The following is a 24,885-nucleotide window of genomic DNA, read 5'->3' on the forward strand; positions in this document are numbered from 1 at the left end:
ACATGTAAAACCTAGAGTCGTACTGCCTTAAATTGCATCACGACCCTTCCTGCTCAGCCCCACGTGTTCTTGCTATTTGATGTTCTGCTCCTTAGAAGACCAAAGGCGTGGGGGCGGGGGGGAGGCGCATAGCCTGAAGCTTCAGAAGCATTTATTGCTGTGATGAACTCTTCTGTTTGTGTTCTGCTCTGTCGACAGACAGGTAACCTGATGTCAGGCATAAAGGAATGCTTATTAAAAGGGTACAAGCCTAGCAACGATGATAATAATTACTAACGTGTATTCAATACTCTCTCTGTGCCAGCCATCTCTTCCTGAGTACCTGTGAAGGAGGCCGTTCACAGATGAGGAAACTGAGGCACACAGAGGTGAAGCAACTCTCCTAAAAGATACAGGACCGGGCGGAGCTGCGATTTAAATTGAGGAAGTCTAGGTATTAAAGTCCACATCTAGCCAACCACAAAACTACTCTGTGGCCGATGCGACCCCGCAAGGCCCCCAGGTCAGCCCTGGATTCGGAGGGAGGCTACGTACCTCCAGTAGCCTGGTCAGGGCGTCAGTCATCGGATCAACTTCTGTCATTTTTCAAATTGAAGTATAGTGGATTTACAATGTTGTGTTAACTTCTGGTGGACAGCACAGAGGCTCAACTATACATACATATATTCATTTCCATATTCTTTTTCACTATGGGTTATTATAAGATATTGAATACAGTTCCCCCCGCTGTACAGCAGGACCCTGTTGTCCATCTCTTCTGCATATAGTAGTGTGTATCTGGACCAACTTCTGACTGAAGTCTCTTTCAACTGTTGCCGGAAGCTTGCAGTGTCCCCACTTCCTCAGACCCAGGACTTTTTCCTTCTACTTCCACAAACCTGCCTCTGCCCCTTTACACTTCACAAGAAGTTTCAGCTTATTTCATTTGATAAAGGAACCTTACAGCTTAAGGTGCTCCTCAGAATGCTATTTTTTCAAGAAAAAGTTGAAGACCACTATTATTCAAATTGTTACCACTACCAGCTTGGTTTGGTTCCATTAAAGGACTGAGAAGAATGAAATGCAGCAAGGGCTTGAGGGGAGCAGGGGTACCCAGCAGGGCTCAGGTCTAAGGAATTCAGAAGTACACAGAGGAAGTGGTGACCAGTCCAGCCCTGCCTGCTGAGCCATTGTGCCGGGCGGGTGTGTCCGTTCTGTGGCAGCGTGATCACAGACTCAGGAGTGCGGGGCATCTCCTAGGCACAGGGACCAGGGGGGCAGGACACGGATGCTCCATTTCCCCCATGGCCCGTGCCCTGGCTGGGGACCGTGGCAGTTCAGCCCCTCCCCCCACATCTGCACAGCAACTGCACAAAGGGAATGGCGAGTCTGGAGCAAGGGCTTGAAATGAAGTCCTAGGAGCTAAAGGAGGACCCATAACTTTCCTAATTGCTACGAAAACAGAGGCAGGCGTGCTAAAACAACAGACACATAACTGCCAGGCAGCTTAGAACACCTGCAGTGTCTGCAAGGCTGTCCTAGAAAAAGGAGAGAGTGACATGGTCGGGGTGTGGGAAGTCACTGGGCGGATTTACAGCTGACAAAAAGCAGGGGTCTCCCGAATAAGGAGAGGATGAATTTCAGAATTTTCAGTCTTCATAATTACTCTTCCCTTTCTTCTCCCTCTCTTCCCACCCTCTTCTGTGCCTCCCGTCGCTTCCAAGTCAACCATTCCTACCACGACATTCCAGTCTAAAACATACATTGATATGTGTGTTGATTCAAATACAGGCTTACATTTGCATTTTTATATGTTTATCTAAACACACAGCTCCCAGAAAACCCCAAGTCAGAATGACTCTGGTGTGGGATCGGATCTTGGCTCTGCCTCCTGTTGGCTCTGTAACCTCAAACAACTTCCCTAACTTCTCTATGCCTCCCACTCTTATCTATAAAATGGGGTTAATAAATGTGGGTACCTCATAGGATTATTGTAAGAATTAGTGAGTGGATGCAAATACACATGAAATACAGCATCCGGCACATTTCAAGTGCTGAATAGCGTCAGCAGTTTTTGTGATTATTCTGATGGATGTTACTATTAAAATAACCAGTGCTGCAGGGAAGAAAGGCCACCTGCGCGTGGCTGGGTGGGCTCTGAGGTCCCCGGGGCTGCGCATGAGCAGCTGGCCTGCGAGGTTGGATGTGGTGGTTTCTCGGTAGCCGTCCTTTGGAAGATGTATGTTTGCTGAGTCAAAGTACGAGGTCCCTGAGGAGCTGGGTCCAGCCCAGGATAAATAACACACGTTAAGAACAGAACTGAAATCCAGGAGTGTCCAGAAAAGACGAACTCGAGGGCAGAGGGGTGGGGAGGGTGTAAGACAGTACGCCAAGCATAGGAACTTAAGAAAATGCAGGACATTGTTCCCTAAGATTAAATAGTGTAGGTGGGGATACAAGAAATGCATTCAAATAGTTGAAATACCATTCTGTGGAAGAAGGTATTTTATGCTGATGTGAAGGAAAGAATTGTACCCAGTTGACTTAAGCCAGTGGTCCTTAAAGTGTGTCCTGGAGGCCCAAGGGAGTCCCAAGAGCCTTCCGAAATGTCTTCAATAGCACAGGGAGCTAAGTTTAATACTTTGTAATAGCCTATAATGAAAAAGAATATGAAAAGAAATATATATATACACACACACACACATATGTACGCCAGAAATTAGCATGGCACAGTAAACCAACTGCACTTCATAATTTAAAACAGTGTCTTTGAGGTCAAAACTATTTTCACAATACCGAGGTATTTTTTGACTCTCTTCTCTTTCGTTAGTAGAAGACGGGTATCCCAGATGCTATACTGTATCCACTACCACAACAGTAGAAATGGAAAAGCACATATAAGGATAGAGCTGTCTTCACTAAGATGGACATCACAGACACTTGTAAAAACGGCAAACAGTGCCACCATTCTTACTAAACCTTTCTTTTATCATATGTGGTCATTTTTCATGAAAAATGCCATTTATATTGATATAGATTGGGTTTATTCTTATTATTAAATTAATAATAAATAAAAACCGCAAAGTCTCACTCTTTATTTTCATTATGGTAAATTGAGATCTTAACCCACAGAAAGAACAGCTCTTTAGGGTCCATGATGAGGAAGAAGGGAGTTAATTTTAAGGAATGTTTAAGAGGGAGGACTGAGACTAAAAGGTGTGACAAGACTTGGAAACCACAGCTTTAAATAATTGGGGCTGTTCACCACTCGACAAGGCTTTCCTTTTAAAACAGTAGTCTTAGAAAATATTCAGTCAGGGAGGGTGCTGGCCAGAGGGGCAAGGGCGCTGCCCTTAGTGGCCTCTGAGATGTCCCTCAGCTCAGATGCTGCAGTGCCCTGGCGAGAGAAAATGAAAAGGGAGGCTATGGGGAACACGGCTGTCATGAAGCTGCTGGACGAGCCAGCAGATAGCACGCGGCTATGGGTGGGAGTGTGAAGGTGAAGCCAAATGAACCGCCCCAGCGCCAGGGACGGTGTTTTTTTGCTTGTTTGTTTGATTTTGGCCGATGCACTTTGGATCGCTGTGCGGTAGGTTCCCTGAGAAGGGTCTCGTGAGCCTCTGGGCTCACTGCCAAAGTCACCTGTGTTCCCTAAGGGACCTGTTCCTGCGTGGATGGAGGCTGGTTTCCCTGATGGCTGCACAAGTCTGCCCTGAACATTCCAGCAACTACTTGTTAAGAATTTTTCAAAGAGGAAAATTGATCCAAACACATATGGTTTCTCCTCTAGACTAAGTCGCAGCTGATGACCTGGGTCCTGGTTCTAACATTTGAATCAGCTGCGAAAATACATATATGTATATTTCTGTCCTCTTCCATGCAACTTTATATCAAAATTTAAACACAGCTGCACCAAAGACACATGTGCAAACCACATGAATGCAGTTCCCAGGAAGGAAATGCAAATGATGATAAGCAAATAAAAAAAAAACACAATAAAAATCAAACCCAATGCAAAATAGACATTTTAAGGAACACCAGTTGCACCTATAAAATTAACACGTTTGAAAATGACACAAATAAACTCTGGCAAACGTCTGTGAAAGGGAACATGCACACGTTGCCAGGAGGAGCCTGGGGAAGAGACTGCCTGAAAAGCCAGCCGCTAACACGCCTGAAGAGACCGAGCACCTCCCTGGCTCTTGGCACAGGGACTCCAGGCCGCGAGCTCTGTCTCGAAGAACTGCTCGCGCACTTACGGACAAGGGCTTCTGAACAAGTATGCGCATGCTGAAGAAAAGCTGCCCAAATGTTCTCCTTTGACAGCAAATTAATAACCTAGTTCCACAGGAAAAATTAAATGAGAAAACCCTTCAGGACCAGATGGGCTTGGTCATCAGGTATCCGCTGCCCGTGTGCATCCTCAGACAGCACCTGTCTGGTCTCAGAATAAGCGTGGGGTGCCTCTGTGCCTCCGCCGTGGAGCACACAGGAAGCCTCTGTGGGGAGAGGCCACCCATCTCCCGTCACTGCTGTGTCTTCTGTCCCCTGACATGGAGTGACACGTACATTTGTTGAGGATTTGTAGGAAATGTAAGCAAATGATGGCTCTGATATAGTACATATCTCGTGACGACAGACAAGACAAGAAAGCAGATGTCAAAGTATGAGGACACTGGTACTTCCTTCTTAGAGATGGAGGACTTGTGTGGACCAGCCGTAGGCCCAGGGGTCTGTACTGGTCCATCTTTTTTTTCCAATTGAAGTGCATTTGGTTTACAATGTTGTGCTAATTTCTGGTGTACAGAATAGTGATTCAGCTACACATAAGTATATATATATATTTTTCATATTCTTCTGTATTACAGGTTATGTTCATAGCAGCACTATTTACAATGGCCAAGAAATGAAAGTAACCTGAATGTCCATCGACAGATGACTGGATAAAGAAGATGTGGTATATCTATGCAATGGAAAACTACTCAGCCATAAAAAATGAAATAATGCCATTTGCAGCAGCATGGATGGACTTAGAGATGATCACACTAAGTGAAGTCAGTTGTGCACTGGTCCATATTAATCTGCCTCTGAGTTTCTAACCTTAAGAAAATACAATCTCACCTCTCCAAATGTGTATATTTTACTTGAAATAACTTGGTCCTTTATTTTCAGTTCACCATTAAGACTTGTAAAAAAATGTTCTGTTGTCAGCTCTTGTCTGGGAAGAATATCATTGTTCTCACTTATCACTGTGAAGGCAGAACACTCTCTACCAGGGCAGAAATTTCCCTGTAAGGTAGGACCACATTGGTTCTTTGACTCGAACTTCTCAAATGGTTAGAGTGAAAAAAAAGCTTTTCCTTTGAGAGACTTTTACTCCAAAGGGAAGAGAGAGCTGGGTTTCTTTTCTGATTAGTATGAAAAACTTCCAGACAACTATGCCATGGTCTCTAACATCTCTGTAGGGGGCCTGAATTATCACAACTTTCTAGAAGCTTGCATCAGGGCAGAAGGGCAATCCCACAGTCTGGCCGTGTATGTGTGTGTGTGTGTGTGTGTGTGTGTGTGTGTGTGTGCTTGTGTGTGTTTCAGATGGATATGTTTTATTTAGCATCCCCAGGTAACAGATACCAAAGTGTTAAAGCATTGTTTTTTTTTGGGGGGGGGGGCCGGTGGAGGGTGGTGAGAGGGACAGGAAAGGGTGGAAGAAGCACAGAAAACTTGCTACTTTAATCTGTAAGAGATAAAGCAAAAGGACATGGACCACTTCATGTGGAAGGAATATTTTTCTCATATACTGGGGATTGGTCAGTCACGGTAAACATTCCGGGGTCTGCACGTCATTCTGTCTCGGGGATGTAAGGCGTCCACGTATTGTGGTTTTTTTCATGGGTACAGTTATTCAAAGTGCACACTGCCTTATTTCATCCCCTCCTGATATAAGAAAATAACAGAATAAGATAATACACAAGCTCAGTAGTCACCGTGTTCCTATCAGGACATCAGTCCTCGGTGTCAGTGTCTCTACACAAAACAGTGTGAAATATTCACAGGGGAGGGTCCAGGTCAGTGGCAGAGCATGTGCTCAGCATGCACAAGGTCCTGGGTTCAATCCCCAGCACCTCCATTAAGTAATAAATAGATAAACCTAACTATCTTGCCAGAAAAGAAAAAAATAGAAAGAAAATAAAATATTCCCATGATAACAAGTTACCTCGAAGAGTTGTAAGGGTTCATGAGTTCATTCATTTGCTGCGATTTTGACAAATGTATGTTTGAAAGCGGTTCTCTAATGCTGGGCACTGAGGATACAGGCAAGGAGAAGTCCCTCCTTAGGGGACCTACAGTATTGAAGGGAGAAGGTAAAAAGTAGGTGAGGAGAGGCACTGAAGTGAGACAGGGGTCAGAAGGACGGCCCCCGGCACGTGGGGTGGCTGAAATCTACATGCTTATCAACCTCTTCCCTAAAAGTGAGAAAACTGGGCTACCCCACAGGCTGGTTACCTGGATACAGTTTAGTGTAACGCATTCATCAAGTATCTAAACATAATAAGACTATTTCTGGATAATTGTGGAAGAGACGCTACCAGTGCTTATTTTTATGGAGCACAGAGGGAGCCAGGCAACAAGAGACCGACAAGAAGGCGTTCCGGATGAGGGCAGGGAGGTGACAGCGTACAATGCTGAAGGGGTGGAGGGTAACCAAGGCCCTGCCGCGGACAGGCAGAGCTGAAACGGGCATGTAGCAAGAACGGACTTTCCTCTCAGACTTCTGGTATTTCCATTTGACTGGAGATTGGAAAAAAAAAAAAAAACACAGAGCAAAAGTTTTCTCACAATGTTTTGCAACTTCTGCTTCTGGATTCAGTCAGAACCCGGAAGTAGCAAGACAGTTGAAAATGAAAACATTGCTTATTTTTCTTAAATGACAATTGATTTTATTAACCCACAAAACTGGGTATACGTCATTCAGATATGTTTGGGATTGGGGGTAAATATCTATAATGAATCTATTTTTATTTTTTTTATTTTAATTTTTTAAATTTTAACCTGGGGAGAAATAAAATCTCACTTGTTTGACTCCAATCTAAACAGAAAATAGTACAACTTATCAAAGTTGAATTTCTTTAATGAAAAAAAAAAAGAGAGACAACTGAGGAACTGGCAGGCTGGTGAGAATATTCAGTATCAGGAAAAGTTTTTTCCTCCATTAGTAGACTTGGAAAAACTTAATTTTCTGGAAAACTGATTGTCAACACTATGATGAGGAATACAATCCACGTAATTTTTCTCTGTTCTAATAACCAAATATTTTGGTTATCAGCCCAAACTTTGCTTCCCTGGAAAAAGAGAGATCAAAATCTTGATTCTGGATATTCATATAGCTGTATACAGTAGGTGCAAAATGATCTCAATGCCAACATAGGCTGCATTTAAAATGCTCTATAAACAGAAGACACAATTTAAACAAAATTGGTTTTCCCCCTCTAATTGCATCTCCTTGTCTTGTGCATTTTGCTGTTCCTTCTCGACAGAAGTCTGCCTACTTAAACAATTTTTAGTCACAGGATGTGGCTGCCTCAATTTTTATCTCCATCTGGCACAGCATCACCAATCCATCCGAGCTCTCAGCTCCTACTTCACAGCACCTAAACTTTCCCTGTGCCCCTGCCCCCCTCCCCACCGCCACGATGCGCATTTCTTGCAAAACAGTCGGTCATAAGTCAGGTATAAGTCAGGAAACTTCCTCGGGGCCTGGCAGCAATGAATGGCCAACAAAGTGACCCCGGGGAGTGCAGCGGTGGGGTGGGGGGCCCCTCAGAAGAGCATCCGGTGCTGAACAAGGGTCCGATGCCCCTTAGTAGCGACTGCACACGCGCTGCTCTGAATCAGATGCTCATGTTGTACTGGCAGGTATCTGGATTTGGGGGCGGGGGGTGGGATGAGGATGGAGGAGGCAAAGAAAGGGAAGCAACCATATCCTTCCATTAAAAACCTGAGGATAAGAGGTGTCTCTTTCTTCCCTGCACAAAAGATGAAACTCCGTCTGTGACCCTTTTCCCTGTGAGACACTTAATGTTTGTTCTCACAGATCTTACCAGAAACAACTGCCCTTCGTGGTCTAAGTGATCTTAGAAAGGAACCTGGCTGGTGGACATCTATGACTGAACGTGGGTCCCTATTAATCTATGAAATAATGACTGACTTGTTGTGCCCTTTGGACACCTGGTAAAAGCACAGATAATTTTTACTTGAAAAGAACATTATGCCACTTCTGCTGAAGAAACTTTTGCATTGTTCATTAAGCCTTCTTAAACCTTTCCAATATTTAAGATCTCATTGCTATGATAAGATTCTCACCTGTGAGTATTTCTGAATATTTTAAGTTGCTAAAAAATATATGTCCCTTTTGGTCACTGTAAACTGTACCCAACAAACTTCCTGGTGAATAACACTCTGTGAGTCTTTCCTGGTGAAGCAGCATCCAAGAATTAGGCACGTGTCCAGAATTGCACAACATCAGTGCTGGGTGAGTCCCAAAGAAATGATTTCAACTAAACCGCAACTTCTCAAGGAAGGTGGTGAGAACTGGCAATTTTGCCCTCAAGGGACATTTGGCAATGCCGAAAGGCATTTTAAGTTGTCATGAACTGGCCAGGGAGGAGGGGTGGGGAAGGGGCATGACTGCGTCTGGTTTGTGAACGCCAAGGGTGCTGCTAAACATTGTGCAGGGCACAAGACCACCCAGTTCTCCCGCGCCAAACCTCAATCATGCCCAGGCTGAGGAAGTAAATGGGCAGTTCATTTCACTGAAGAGGGAACTGACGCTTGAAGAAATCAAGTGACTTATCCAACACCACACCTCAGAGTCTCAGTCTAGGGCAAAGGAACTGGTGATCAAGTCAAGATTCAAAACTTGTCCTGGAACATCTAATCTGATACTCATTCCGTTCTGTCAGGCAAATGGCTAAGGACCTCGTGATGTGGTCCAGGAGGAACTCTGGACCAAGACCCCTCATTTTTGGTAAAACATAGGACAAATCACTAAACGTTCTTGAGTTTCAGTTTTTTCCCATGTGAAATAGAGGAGTTAACACAGATGATTTGGAAAGTCTTATCATTCCTTTAAAATTTTATCAGTGTGTAAATAACAATGCCTTACACTTACAATAGCCTCCAAATTCCCAAACTCCCTTTCTCTTTCTGCTTAAGCTCCTCTAGGAATCCCAGCCCGAAAAGGAGCAGGAAATATTGCTGCCAGTTCAACACAGAACAGTGTCTTGACCAATATTTGACTCTCAGGAAATAGCAAAGAGCATAATAAAATTCAAAGGCACCATCTCAAAACAAAGTGACAGGAATAGAAGGCATCCTCCTTGTCCATGATTTTAATAGGAAGACAAGTTCTCCTGGTCCTTTTATATCCTGACATAGTAACTTATTTTGACTACATACATGCAACATAAGGAAAATAAACACAAAAGAAAATGAATGACATAAGCAGCAAGGTGTTGTTACTGAATTAATTGAATTTGTTTGACAGATGCAGCCCATTGATGTATTTCCTGAGATGAAAAGTTCTCCAAAGCATTCGTGGGTCTATAATTTGTTCTTGGTAATTTTAATATTATAGATAAGAAAAGTTAACCAGTGTTTGACTGATTTTCATCTCCACACTCATACATTTAGCACGAGAGAGGGACCGAAGTTACTGGTTATGTGCTGTATCTTGAAGAATAAAAAGTTCAGTAGATTAAAGGCTACCATTGTAAAACAGAGCAATAGGTGAAAAGAGAAAATGTATATAAATTTGGGGGAGGGGGTACCATGTAACCCCTAAGTTCTAATCTTAAATCCTCTTTCATTATAAAACCAGCATGAGAAATTTTAGAGGTCAGATGGTTGTTTCATTCCACAAGCTAATTTTTTTAATCAGAAGAAACTAAGCTAGCTTTTTTTTTTTTTTTTTTTGGCAGAAAAAGAATTTTAATCTCGCCCATGTGCCATCATTATCGTTAACCTCTGGACTTTTTAACATTTTGATGGATCTTAAATCCATTAACACTCCCCAGGGAAACATCTGTGGCCCTAATCCCTTTCAGAGTGGCTCTTACTATTGTTTTCATAAGGAACTTAAAATGTATTTAATAAAAAAAGAGAGCCATTGAAAATTCTATAATGCACTGTGTGTTAAAACAGTAGATACGAAAACCATGTCAACTTTATCAGCAAACGTGAAGCATGTGTATCTGCAAGAAAGGACGATTAGGAAAGTCAGCGGAAGGAAGTGTTTTCTTGCCCATCAGATCCAGATGTTCAGCCCGTGAAATGGAAGCCTGGAGTGAAAGGCGAGTTACGGTGTCTGATATCCTTCAGAAGTGCTACTTCTGAGAAAGTTCCTGGGCGAGGAAAGCCAGCATAGATTTTTAAATGAATTCCATCTTACATTTGATTTAGAAGACTCGTAGCACTATTTTCTACATTAAATAAGGAATGGAATAAAGGGTGAATTAAAATAAAAGGCACATGAATTTTTTTCAGAGACAACATTATGCAAATCCTTGGATTTAAAATGTAAATCTCTACTCTTTTAGCAAAAAAATAGGTCTATGACAAGCATTTTCTTTTCATAAACTGATAAAACAGATACCAGAGCAAAGACTCCACAAAACCACAGCTTAGTGGGCTGCACTGATTTTTTTTTCTTTTCTTTAGCCCATTGCTTTTTAGCAAATACAGATGTTTCTAGAATAGTTTAATTACAAAATAGGAGTCCACGTTGGCAGTGGCTGAACAGTCCTTATTTGTATATTTTGATTTAAAGATTAATATGCACACCCTGTCTTGCTTTTTAAATCAAGATTTCAACTTTTATTCCAGTTCTTCAAGGAGAAGCTAGCGGTAACAGCGACAGCAGAGCTGGGACTCCTTTGTGGTTTTCCAAATGCTTGCGTGAAGGATCCCTGATCTGGCTGCATTCCATTACACTTTGTGAAGTGCTTTCCTACTCATTTTCTGTAATCGCCCCGTCCTTGGAAACGTAAATATTAAAATTTAGTTTAAGAGAAGGCGTTCTATTAAGGATAACGGAAAGGTCATCCTGGACTCCTCAAGCATAATGTATTTTTACTGTTGTTGCTTTGAAAATTGCCTAATTAAGATAGATGGGGGAAATGTGTATAGTTAAATTGATGATAACAGAAAATATCTTTAGCTTTACAATGCTCCTGAAAAACAGAACGTGAGAAAACTGGCACCGTTTCCACGTTTGACAGCTAGAGGCATTTTTATTGGTATTTGCCCATCTTTGAAGTTCTCCTTGGTTGTATCTGATTTGCTCCCCAGCAGACTGAGGTCCTGGCCTCTGGTCTCTCACCAGCCACACCCCGCAGCCCCCCGGCCCTGCCTGCCAGCCGCCCTCGGCACAGCACCACCTTCTAATCCTAGAACAGGGGTAGTCTTGTATTTCAAAGGCTTTGGCGATTTTAAGCTGTGGGTCACCCTGAGAATGATCTTCCTCTGAGTGAACCTCTCTCTCTTGACCCTGCAGATGGACTTGTGGGTCCCATCGGTTCTCAAGTTACCAGGGAGCAAGCGGGCATCGCAGCTCATCACGTGGAGAGGATGCGGGTCCTCTTACTTTGATGGAAAGTCATCTCCTTCATGCTAACATTTATCCTTGGAACAATGGCAAATAAAGGGATATTTGCTTTGTAATTGAGCTGACGCATCTGAAAATGGATTTTTTTTCTCTCCCTCCAACTTACAACCAGATAGCTTTTCTGCATGACAGCAGCTCTGCTTTCTGATTCACTGAGGACAGAGCCACACACACGATTATCCGTCTCCCACAGGCTAAGATACTGCTTGTAATAAGCTGGTCCTCCTGCTCCCCCTCCCTCCGCCGCTCTACCCGCCCCACCACCTTGCACACACGTGGGATGTACCAGGTGTGCTTACACTCGGCTTTATCTCTGTGTGAAAATGCAGCAGGGCCAGGAGAGAAAGCGAGCTGCACAACCTTCCCCCCTGCTGAGCCTTTTCGGCACAATTTCATTATTGAGATTACAGCAAACTGCCAAAACATTCGATGTGCCCCTTTTTCAGCTTAAGCAAAACACCACAACACAGACACATTCTCCTTTTCCTCACTGGCTATGCCCTCTCTCTGTCTTTTCCTACGCCCTCCTTCCAGCCCCTTCAAATAGGAAATGTCCCAGGGCTCAGGAGTGGGCTCTCGGTACGTCTTCATCTGAACATTCTTCCAATTCGGTCACATTTATCCCTTGGCTTTAAACCCCTCTGTACATAGTGGCTTCCAAAGTCATGGCTCCAGTCAAGACCTAGTGAGCCCCAAACTCAACTCCAGCTGAGTTCTAGACACTTCTAGGTGGAGGTCTAATGAGAATTCAAGCATTAACATGCACAAAACAGACCCTTGACTGTCTAAGTCGCTCTGTACAACTTCCTGCTTCTCCTCCCCACAGCCACTTCTCCAGCTCCTGTGAGTCTGCCCTTTCTTTTACTGTCAACACTTGGTCCAGATTACCACCGCCTTCTCCCTTCCACCAACTCAGCTGGCTTCTAACTGGTCCCCAAGCTTTGTCTCTCTCCCCGTCTGCCCTCCTCACACCAGCCAGAGCAGTCTCTTCATGCAGAGAAGAGAGTAGGTCCTCCTGTGCTTAAAAATGCCAAGCGGCTTCGTCCTCTCCCACTCAGGGGGACTCCAAGCTCTCCCCACCCCCAGCAGGCCCTGCGGGACCTGCCTTTTCTGGCTGTGTCCCCGCTTCCCCGCTCGCCACTCAGCCTCCACCCGCCATGTTGCAAGCACCGTTCCTCCTCTCTGTGCCTTGAACCCGCCAATTTTTTTGCTTTTTCCTAAGGACCTCTGCACCTGCCAGCGAAGAAGCTCACATGAAACTTCACACTCCTGTCAGCCAACCGGTCGCTTAATGACCCTTCTCCAGAGAGGTCTTCCCTGACCACTGTGTCTAAGCAGCCCTCGCCCAGCCTGGCTGGTCTCTGTCCAACCACACTGTTTCATTTCACAGCACTTGCCGACGTCTGGAACTCCCTCAGTTACTGATCTGGGTTTCTTCTCTCTCTCCCGCTAGGAGGGAAGCTGCATGGAGGCCGGTATCTCTCCTGGTGTCTGTGCCACTGTGTCAGCACTTAGAAGAGCAGGGGCTCGAGGAACAGGGGGAGCAATGAGTAAATCTGCTCATTTAACACGACCACTGTTACTCCCATTGCACAGATGACGACGCCAGGGATTCAAAAGGTCATTTTCCGAATGTTCCCTAATTGGAAAGCTCGGAAGGGAGTCTGGGCAAGATTCCAAAGACTAATTTCTCAAGCGCTTTCAAAGCAGAGCTCGTCTGTGTCCAGCGTTCCTGGCGTCGTCTCTTGACATCACTTTCATCCATCCCCTGACCCTTTTCTTCTCCTCACCTCCCTCCCTCGTATCATCACTTCCTCTCAGAGTCAGAACTCTGCCCTGGGGTCTCTGCTTTATTGATTTTTTCTTAGCCACTGGACACCTTGCCCATGCCTGAAGTATCAATAAGGCAGCTCAAAACATGTTTTAAATGAATCGCTAAAAAGTAGGAAGACAGTGTGTATTAGGCATAAGCTAAAATCTTAGTTTAGAAACAAAAGCAGGCTTGGAAACCCAAGTCTAAGAAGTCTGTGTGGAACACGTGGCCTGAATTATCTGACTGGCAACCCGTGTTTTTTATAGTAAGCGAACAATCAACATTGTTCCTTTACTTTCCCTTAAGTTATATCCATCTTATTCCTGGAGTAGAAAACGGTCTACCTGATTCATTTACTATGCCTTCTGGATGACTATGAAAAGATGATCTGGTGTCTACACTTCCTGGAATAAGATGAGAACCTCATATATTTTCCATGATCAAAGCCTTTAACAAAGGTCAAGTTACTTCCCTTGTGTTTCAAAAACAAAACAAAAAAAAATTGAGATACTTTGGTAAATTATTCAATGGTTTTCACTTTATGTAATATCAAAAACAAATTAGGTCAGGGAAAATCCATGATTTTCATCTTATCACTCACCTCGAGGCAGACTCGGCCCTGGGCTTTGTCAACCTCTTCCCCAAGGTTATGGCAACACATCACTTTTGCATTGTTAACATGGCATCAGCGTTCACAGTGAAGACAACTTAATCAGAGATGTCTTTTTGCTCTTTAAAAGAGACACATGGTCTCAGGCCTTGCTAAAGATACGGAAATGGCTCAGGGAACAATGGTTCACTCATGCAGCTAAATCAAGTGGTTGAGGATTAATGCATGTTTCACACAAGTGACCTCTACGAAACCACCAGCTGCCCATCAGTCTTGGTGCGATCTGCCCACCATCATGGCGTCCTGGCCTCAGTTACCTGGTTATTAAGCTGCCCACTAGGAAGGCTGGGAAACAATAGAGCCAGAATCAGAGAGACTCAGCACGGACTCTCAGCCCTCACCCCCCAACTCTCACTCCTCATGAACTGGGGACCTTGGAAAATTACTGTGAAAGATCACTAAAAACAGGAATTTGTTTGTGCGGTGTGTACTTGTGTCTGTGTAAAATTCTCTCCAAGTAAATCTTTTCTTTGCAGTTGAAATAATAAAAGAAAAAGCTAACCAACACAAGCAACCAACACAAGCGGGACTGTTGGCTAGTTCCTCAGCCCATCTACCACTTTCATTTACTCAGTGTCCAAGAATCATGTACAGAGCTCAGTGGTGGCAACTCCAGAATTCCTATGACCGGAAGCCTGCCAGAGTGGTCTGGCTGGCGCGGGGCCCTGGGTGGAGTCTGGCCAGAATAGAGTAGTGGGTTATATGTAGATTTTAGAGGAATAATTTATAATTTGTACAGGATTGTGAGCACAAATAGTTATCTGTTGCAAGGTATATTATTATTCTGAGGATGAAGCTTATGGAGAATTTGAAAGACTTCACCGCGCTCCCTCCCTCAGCAGCCCCTGCCATGCTGAGATTATACGCTTCACGAGGGAGGACATGGGGTACGGTGTTCCCAACTCATGGGGCCAGGAGAGCGCCCGTAAAACATCTGCTCATGGAATGAGTAAGTGAATAAAACAGATTAAGCTAACCCGGTAAAATAAAGTACTCAGGAAGTTTCTAGGTGACGGGTACTGGTAATCTGTGAGATTTTTATTCTCCTACGTACTTATTCCTGTATTTCTCAAGTTGCCTGAAATAATCCCGGTTTACTTAGGAAAAAATAATGGGACATGCAATTTGATACACAATGCGTGATCCAAAGAAAGAAAGAGAGGGGACAAAAAATAAAATAAAATGTTAGCAAAGATGGCACGCATTTTTTTCTTTCTTCTATTCCCTGGAGTTTTCTATCATGTAGAAATTTTACCATAAAAAATTCACCTAAAGCACAGCAACAGCAGGAGGACCACTAAAGTCGTTCTCGGCGAGTTATCAAGCGGTTTCTGCATGCAGGATCGGGCCGCACTGACAGGCCGCGCATTCGATCAGCTCACTGCGGTGTCAGCAGAGGCCCAGTGAAAACCGACAGCAGCTCACCAGCCACTGCGAGAGACAGCCCGGTGAGGGGGTCACCAGCGGGCCAGCCACAGGACCATCAACTCACAAGAGCAGCCGTCCAGGTGCGAAAGGGGTGGAGGACCAGAAGGCGTGCAGGAGGGCTGCCCAGAGGAGGTGACCTCTGAACTCAATGTGGAATATATATACATATGCATATTCATATGTGGAACTGAAGCAATCATAATTTGCCCAGTTAAAAAATTCTGGAGGGAAGAAAGCACAGTGTGGTCAACAGTTTAGAAGCAGAAAAACATATTTTTGGGAAAATGAAATTTACAAGAGGAGTATGGAGTACTTGCCACAAAGTGACCCCGGAACACAGCCGGAGAGATCTCGAGGGATTCAGTTAGAACCCTGTGTGCCGTGTAACTGCTTTCATTTTCCCTAAATGCAGAGACCGAAGGAGGATGGTCTGACAACTAATTGTGACCTCACCTGCCCTTGTACACTGAGAACATTCAAATCTGTGTTCATCTTTCTATTCACTTTTTGTTCCACCAGTTAGTAAGAAGTTGGCACAAGGTATGTAAGTTAATTAGAAGAATGTCATGCAAATGAATGAGAATTAAAACCTAACAATGCTAGACTATACACAGTCCTATAATCATTTCTCAGGTGTCCCTCGGCTCCCTGAGAAGTAACCCGGACTCTCAAAATCTCAAAGGAAATCTTGCTGAAAGAACTCGCAACCACAAAGTGGATGTTACCAACAGAAGTGCCAACACAAAACAGAAGTAAGAACGGTCAGCGCTGCCCCATCTGAAATTTGACCGAAGTGAAAAATTGTATTGCATAAATTACATTTTATGTAACATTGAAATGCAAAAAAGAAAGAAAGAAAGAAGGCAACAGTGGCTAAAACTGCACACAGGAAATGTTGTTTCTGGCTAAACAGAAACATTTAAACCTTCTTGGGGAATTTAGATGTGTATTGTTTCGCAGGGAAAATCACATTTTAAAAGATAATAACCATAAAGGAAAAGTCTCACAGGCATAAACTATAATCAATAAAATGTGATGTGGGTAAAAACTGATTCATAAATTTATATTTATGAATATATATATATATATATATATATATATATATATATATTTTTTTTTTTTTTAGTGGAGGCACTGAGGATTGAACCCAGGACCTCGTGCACGCTAAGCACACAGCTGTACCACTGAGCTGTCAATTGATTCATAAATTTAATAGCAATTGTAAAAATTAAATGAAAATTGATGCTGTTGAACTTTTAATTCAGTAAAATAAAGATAGAAAAATTGGTAATAATTTAATCAGGATACATTAAAATACTCATGGAATTAAACTGGTATAATGGAGGTTTTTGTGTGAAATCTATTTTCAAGGAAAATTCATGAATGTTGAGATATTCTAGTTAAATGTTTATTTTCATAAATGTTGAGTCAAAACACTCTTGAGATCAAAATCCCAGGACAGGATGCTCTCTATCCCACAGGGAGCCGAGGAAGGAGGCGTGTGCAAAGGTGAGTGTGCATTTTATGAAGATTATCCTAGTAGGGACTGAAGGGAGACGAGATTACAGGCTCTCGTTACAGTAAGAAACAGTACGACTCTAGCCAGGAGCTGTGATGTGGGTGGATCTATAAACTATTTAAGAAGTAGGATCCAGATTAATTGGAAAATCCCTAAGTAGGAGAAACAAAGTTAAAAGATTTCAAAGATCTAGAAGGGTTTATTCCTCTCTCACACAGCCTTAAACTGTCTTCTCAGACTCTCTCAAAGGAAGAGATGAGATGTGGAATCATGTTTCAATGGTAAGGACCTGTGTGTTGTGATTTCACGGGATTACACAAGTAAGATTTACAACTTTGCCAAGCATTTCGCAGTTTTTAAAGTACTTTTGCAAACAGTATACCTTTTAATGCTTACAACACTTTATAGATGAGGAAACTGTACATTAGAGATGGAAAAATGATTTGGATCAAGATAAAAAATTCATAGAATTTGATTTCCGAAATACTTCTCCACTGCAGCTACCATGGTCTTCTCCAACTTGGAATGGCTCCTGCCTCATTTGCTGTGATGTTTAATATTTCTTTTATCAGTAAATAAATCATTGTTGTTTTAAGAGGAGGTATTTAAAATATGACGACCACATTTATTTACGTAGGTGTCTCTAGTGGCAGTAAATTTGTAATACACGAATGGCAATCATCGCTTGAATATTGTTGCATGTAGTTATGACTTTATCAGACTTGCAATTATTTACAGGAGAAATTGAAGTTTTAGTAAAGTAACTTTTTTTTATTGCAGATACTTGGGTCTCATTTTTAACAGGAAATGAGTGGGGTTTTTTTAATCTCTTTTTTTTTTTTTCAAATGGAGGTTCTGGGGATTGAACTCATGCATGCTAAGCAGGTGCTATACCACTGAGCTAGAACCTTCCACCAAGTGTTTGATCTTTAAACACTGTATACCTATGCACCGTAAAAGCTGTTAAAGTCTGTTTGAGTTTGAGTCTTCAGTAAATAATCTAACAAAAGCATTGATAATCTTGCTGATTATCTTTTCAGAAGTGAATTAACTGAAGACACTATACATGGAATGAAAGAGTCTCAAGTCTTTCACCAGCACTGACTGGTTGTGTCCTTACACTTGTCCTGGCTAAAAAGAGGAAAAAGGTTTTCATTTCTCTGTTTTTGTTTTTTTTTTCTTTCTTGTTTTTGTTGTTAGTCCTGAGCACATAATACTCTGTTTACAATAGCCATTCCCCAGACTCTTGACAGACTGAAATTAAAGTAACATTTTGATATATAAAAGAAATACATATTAAAGATTTTAGATGATAATTAGATGTTTTCTAGTCTAAATATTGGCTAGGGCCATGTACACAAAATCTCATGATCATGATAATTTTTATTTCTGTATATTTCAGAATCACATAGAAATAGATATCATATGGTATTGCTAAATGAATAGCCTGCAATATTTTTTTCTTTTTAGACTTTTTTAGTGTTTTATGTATATTGCAATATTTTACTTTTTCTTTATCCTTCCATAAGACTATGATCATCATGCATGCCAAAGTCATAACACTCATCTTTTGGTGACAGGTAACTAGTATGTGCTTGGGTGTCTATACTGGCAGAACGATTTAAATAAGATTGAAAGGAAGTTTAAACTGAGATTAAATTACATTTCCATGGTCTTTTCTCCTGTCTAAATATTCCCATAAACTTGCAAGATTGAGGAAGATCAAAGTTCTGTGGTAATGAATAAGTCCTATCTCTGTACCAGTAACTTACAGCCACATGGTCTGAAAACAAAACCTTGTCTATATTAAAGGTATGCTTTCATCAACAAAGCTAATCTTCCTGACAGCAAATCTCTGCTCTCTCCCTACTCAGACTGAAATGTGTTACCACATTATCTAGTAAGAAATGATGCCCAGATTCCTGGAGACTTTCTGTGAGCATACAGTGCACCTTGCAGGGGCACCACTCTTTCTCTGCCCTTGGAAACCATCCCAGGGCACCACAGCGAGCATTGCCCACGCCAGCACTTGTAAGACTGGCCCTGACCCTGGGTTCTTGTCCCCTGGCTTCATGAGCATCCCCTCCCCTTCTTCCTGTGGAGTCTGGATCTGAAGAACAAAGCTGACCCACCAAATGAAATGCCACCTGCAGGTATGTCCACGGAGTAGGTCACAGACAATTTAGGAACCACATTCTTGAATGATGGCTTTTTAAGAAATCAAGAGGCTTTTTCCGGATAAGAGATAAAGTCAGGAGATACAAGAAGGAAATAGGAACCAAAAAAAGGCAAAACCTATAAAGATCTAGACCCAAAATTATTGTATTTAATCTTGATGAAATTGTCTAACTGCTCCATCTTCCCACTTTGTCTCTGGCTGATTTTTTTTTTTATCTCATGTTTATCCCTTTTCTGTCCTTTTCTTCCTGAAAATGTTCTCGTCCTCCTCCTTCTCCCCCATGACTAGAATCTGCAGTTCTGTCCCAAAATGCCCATTACTTCTTCAGGGCCTGGTAAGAAATCAAGTACAGACGATACACAAAAGCACAAGACAGTTTCTGCCTCCACGAAGGTCCCAATGGCAGTAATGCCCTGATTGGTAAATGATGCCAACAACAACAAGTTGAAACAGTATGTGAAAAGTGACCAGGAAAGGCGATAAAGAGTATACAATTTCAGTGGAGATGTTTCATGGCAAAAGTGATGAAAGAGAATTTTCAAGGGGAAATAGGATTTGCACAGAGCCTCAGAAGTCTTGAGGAAGTGCTGAGAAGCAGCCGGGGGTTGAAACTACCTCCTACTTGTTCTATTTTGGTCAATCATAAAAAAGAAAGAAAGAAAGAAAGAAAGAAAGAAAGAAAGAAAGAAAGAAAGAAAGAAAGAAAGAAAGAAAGAAAGAAAGAAAGAAAGAAAGAAAGAAAGAAAGAAAGAAAGAAAGAAAGAAAGAAAGAAAGAAAGAAAGAAAGAAAGAAAGAAAGAAAGAAAGAAAGAAAGGAAAGAAGGAAAGAAGGAAAGAAAGAAAGAAGGAAAGAAAGAAAGAAGGAAAGAAAGAAAGAAAGAAGGAAAGAAAGAAAGAAAGAAAGAAAGAAAGAAGGAAAGAAAGAAGGAAAGAAAGAAGGAAAGAAAGAAAGAAGGAAAGAAAGAAAGAAGGAAAGAAAGAAAGAAAGAAAGAAAGAAAGAAAGAAAGAAAGAAAGAAAGAAAGAAAGAAAGAAAGAAAGAAAGAAAGAAGAAAAAAAAATTAAAAAAAAAGATCCCGCCCAGCTCCTGGCCCTGCGCATTGCTGGACTCAGCGGCAATGAGTTTAGCGTGTACACCAGAAAATAAGAAGATATTAGAGGGGCCTTTTCCTCTTTTACTTAATTTTAAAGCTGTGGGTGTGAAAAGAAATACATGTGACTTTGGACAGATTAGGAAACTATTACAATTCTGCCAGTGAAAAGTGATGAAGGCATGAATTAAAGCGACAGCAGTGGGGATGAAAAAGGGAGAAAGATTTTAGAGGTTACTAAAAAATAAAGTGATAGTCCTCAGGGAGCATTTAAATATATATCTCAGATTCTCTCTCTCTTTCTTTTTCTTTTTTTCTTTTTGCAAAAACACAACACAACAAAACAAGATTCAGTTTAGGAAAGAGAGTAGGCTCCACCCCCTGAGGGGTGACACTCTGGAGACAGAGGACCAGGACCATTAATATGCACTAGGTGATGATGAGGAACTCTGAATGCAAGAAACAAGCTAAAACTGGCCAAGGACTGACGCCCACAGAATCCCAATATTTAAAAGTAGACAGTATGGGGTGGGAAGGGATAAGTTTGGGAGTTTGAGATCTGCAAATGTTAGCCATTATACATATAAAAACAGATAAAAGACAAATTTCTTCTGTATAGCACAGGGAAATCTATTCAATATCTTGTAACAGCCTTTAATGAAAAAGAGTATGAAAATGAATATGTGTATGTACACGCATGACTGGGACACCGTGCTGCACACCAGAAACTGACACATTGTAACTGACTGTGCTTCAATTAAAAAAAAGTAGACAATAGGGAGAACCAGCAGATCGAGGACAGACAGACCAATACATACACATACATGTACCTGTGTGTGTGTGATGTAACACACACGTAGTACACAGGATCTGTAACTCACACACATGTAACTAGTATGTCTATACACGTGTGTGTGTGTGTGTGTGTGTACGAACAGGGTGGAAACGTCTACCCTGTCACACTAGTTAGCTGTCCCCGGCGAGAGGACACCAAGCGGCCCAGCACAGAGGGAAGATGCGGCTGCAGCCGAGCGCTCTGACCCTGGGCTCAGTCACAGGGAACCAGGGAGGAAAGGGCGGCAGAACCCTGGGGTCCCCTTATCCTTCCTGAAACAAAGCGCACTTGAAACTCTAGCGACGATGAGGATCCCAGGCAGCTTTGTATCAGGAATACACTTTTAAAAAAATCAGTAAGTAACCATATTCACACCCCCGAGTCTCTACATTGTAGAGAATCCAGAACTTTAACAGCATTGCTCACCAAATTCAATTCACAGTTAGAACTGGACGCCTGTGGTACGCAAGGCAAGGTACATGTTTGTAACACGAGCTGTTTCTTTTCTGTGTAGATGAAAAAATGCAAACCCAGGTCCAGGAAACGGCTCTTAACCGTTATGACTCATAATTCACAGCACTCGTGTACTCATGGCTGTCATGTTATGAAGTGGCAGATTTGCCTGGCCTGGCACCTTTGCTGGAGGCAGAGATCACTTGTCCCTGCCTGCACTCTCAAAACCATCACTGTCCCCTAGAATTATTGGGAAACATTAAACAAAGTGTTGGTTTCCAGTTATCACCGCAAAGAAGCACAAAGCAAAGAGACGACCAACTTTTATGTAAAAATCAACCCACCGTTGTTCCTGCCCTGGCAAAGCTGAACTTGGGTCTTGACCGGATTTGGATTTTAGAGATTAAATAACACATCTGAGTCACGCATCAATTTATCCCTTGATGTCTCTCTACCTTTGCCCCTATTTCTTTATGCCTTTAGAACACACAATATAAATTTGATGTCCAGGATTTCCTATACACAATGAACTCAATTTTGACACATTAGAGTAAACATATTCCAACTCATACATTGCTAATAAAAATATATAATTTAAAGAATTAATAACTTTCAAAATTACATATTGAATCACAAAATAGCTCTCAGAACTTAAAAGCATGATAAACAAGATTTGCACACTCAGATAATTATGTCTATATATATTTTTTCAAAAATAAGTGTGTATCAGGAAGACTATCGATGCCTTTTAGAAAAATGTTTGCTCTCAGTATTTATATGAGCAACTGCAGTTAAACTCTGTCTTTCATAATGAATCTATGTATATTTACCCACTTATTTATAGTATAAATTATTCAGCAAAATTGGTTTAATGGCTTCTAGGTCATTTTACTCTCTTATTTTCATTATAAATTCAAAAATATTTCTTATGGTAAACATTCTTGGTAGACTGAGTTGAAATTTCTATGATGGTTTGCTCTGTGGCCAACAAAATATTTTAGTTTTTCTTTATGTTCATTTAGAAATGTTTTGCAACAGTTCCTGAGTGGGAATTTTTAGTGGAAATTTATTCTGATTTGTGATAATACACAGATTATCACCCTATTAAAATGATTACTCTTTATCATTTTTTGTTATGATAACCAACTTTATCAGAATGACAACTTGATAAACATTTTCTGTCCTGAGACAAAATGCTGTACCTATGTAAAAATTTTTAATCTGTCTCTTCAGTTACAGAAAAGGAAAAAACAAAAAAACACGATCCACACTGCTTTCTACTGTCCTTGGTTACATAAAATGTAAATCAACAATGTAGCACACTCAGAAGACAGCTACTGTCCTGGACCTTTGAGTGGACAGGGAGCGATGGAAAGTCAAAAAGAGATTTCAAAGTGAATTACAAGAAGCAAGATATTTTTTAAAATAATTTTTCCTGTTTTTTAAACTTACTTAGAAATCTACAAAACTACCATTTTAAATATCCTTTCAATAATAAAAAATAACTTTTAGATACTACACCATAAGGAATAATATTAAATATCAACCAAAATACACTCATCGACCCAAACTGAAACCATTCAAGAAATGTCCATTAAATAGACCATAACTGTACAAAGATCTCAAATTTAACAGGTAGCGGAAGTCCACTTAGTACATTTTCCTATAGAATACAGCATTTGCATGATTCTTAAGAGTTTAAGTATTTTTATCTCGTCAAGGCTGTAATATTTACCCATCACCCAGGAAGGGCGGTGGCCCCATAAGAATTTTCAAAGCAAATAATCATTGCAACAATCATAAGGAACCAAAAACCTTGATTTCAGATACATTCAGTGATAAGAATTCACAAAAAGTGAATATTTAATTAAAATACCTAAGTGTATTATTTTAAATTACCATATAGTGAAGTACTCAATAAAGTTTTTCAGTCACAATCAAAATTTGAGGAAGCAAACTCCTGGTCAGAAAGGAGGAGGGCTTACGTGCAAGCAAAGCCGTATTACGGCTTTTTGGAAAATGCATTGTTTGTTAAAAAAGAAAAAAAAACAAAAATATACTTCCTTTGTCATTAGCATCTACTTCTTGCTCAAACTTACGTTTGTGTCATTTCAGGATAAGGTAACAGTGTTGCTTTGGGGATATCCTTGAAGAGTTTGTAAACCAAGATACAGACAAACAATGTTTGCCTTTTAAATTGCGAGTTCTCGGCCTTTTTAAACAGAAACAATGTGTTCTTCACATTAACAAGCCACCTCTCTCTGAGCTAAAATAACGTTGACCTATATCCAGCGGCTCCCTCACCTCCAGTCACCAACACGCAACTGATTTTTCTATTTCAAACCAATGTCCTTCCGCCAAAAAAAAAAAAAAAAAAAGATAATAATGTTAATCAGTAAGCAAGCGTGAGCTGCCTCGTACTCACCTGTAACCAGTGCTGCGGAGTCCAGCAAGGCAACGCCAAATGCCAAGAGTTGAAGCCACAAATACATGGTCATATCTGGAGATCAGCCGTGTTCCCGGGAACCAGCATGCGTCCGTCTGAAAGGCAAAATAATGGTTATCTCCGTAGAAGGTTTTCTCTGTGGAACCGAATCAAAAAATGAAAGAAAGAAACGCGTACGCTGCTCTGGTGTCTTATCAGACGGGGAGCGATTCCGTCCGCTGTCGCCCTCAGAGCTCACCGCCCGCCAGCGGCATGGGCTGCGAGGGACTGCGGCAGATTCGGTTTCACCAAGTTCTCCAAAAGCGCTGCAACGGGGCCTCTTGGCAGGAAGTGGAGAAGGTTGTTCAAAGTCACTGCAAAGGCATCTTACTTCCTCAATTCAAGCAACTAGACTGAGTTAGTAGGCCTTTTAAAACGTTTTCCCTTCAAGGAAGATGTGCCTTAAGTATACAGCTAACACTCCCATGAGGTGGTCATCGTAACTTTTTAAAAGTAACACCTACTCTTCCCCAAAAAATCCACAATATTCTTACTTAAAGATGATAAAACAGAGTCAGCATGGCCCTGACAAAATGGAGGCTAGTGAGATGAAATGCTCACTGAAGTGGTAGAAGATGCCTGTCTTTGTTTTAAAGTGGCCAAAAGAGTGAGTCAACAGCTACCTGCCGGGTTATTTTTGGTGACCAGGGTGCTTTCACCAGCCAGATGGCGGGTTTAGCAGTTAAACCATTTCCCGGGCCAAAGCGTCCTCAGAGAACTTAACGGCTTTGCCCCACATCTTTCCCAGCTCTCCTTTTGGGGCCAGGAGCAG

The 24,885-nt window shown here is 41.7% G+C and overlaps 1 protein-coding gene across 4 annotated transcripts in view; it reads right to left on the reverse strand.

Annotated features, from left to right (window-relative positions):
- Positions 1 to 24,411, reverse strand: part of PTPRC (protein tyrosine phosphatase receptor type C) — a 103,060-nt gene extending 78,649 nt beyond the window's left edge. For all 4 annotated transcript variants that reach the window (XM_010956275.3, XM_010956274.3, XM_010956273.3 and 1 more), the window contains exons 1-2: positions 24,252 to 24,411; positions 24,054 to 24,169 (exon numbers count right to left, since the gene is read on the reverse strand). In XM_010956275.3, coding sequence (XP_010954577.1) covers positions 24,054 to 24,126 — 73 coding nt within the window. In that variant the 5' untranslated portion in view covers positions 24,127 to 24,169; positions 24,252 to 24,411. The remainder of the gene's footprint in view (positions 1 to 24,053; positions 24,170 to 24,251) is intronic.
- Positions 24,412 to 24,885: the final 474 nt, after the last annotated feature.

This window comes from Camelus bactrianus, chromosome 23, assembly GCF_048773025.1.
Source record: "Camelus bactrianus isolate YW-2024 breed Bactrian camel chromosome 23, ASM4877302v1, whole genome shotgun sequence".
Classification (NCBI taxonomy): Eukaryota; Metazoa; Chordata; class Mammalia; order Artiodactyla; family Camelidae; genus Camelus; species Camelus bactrianus.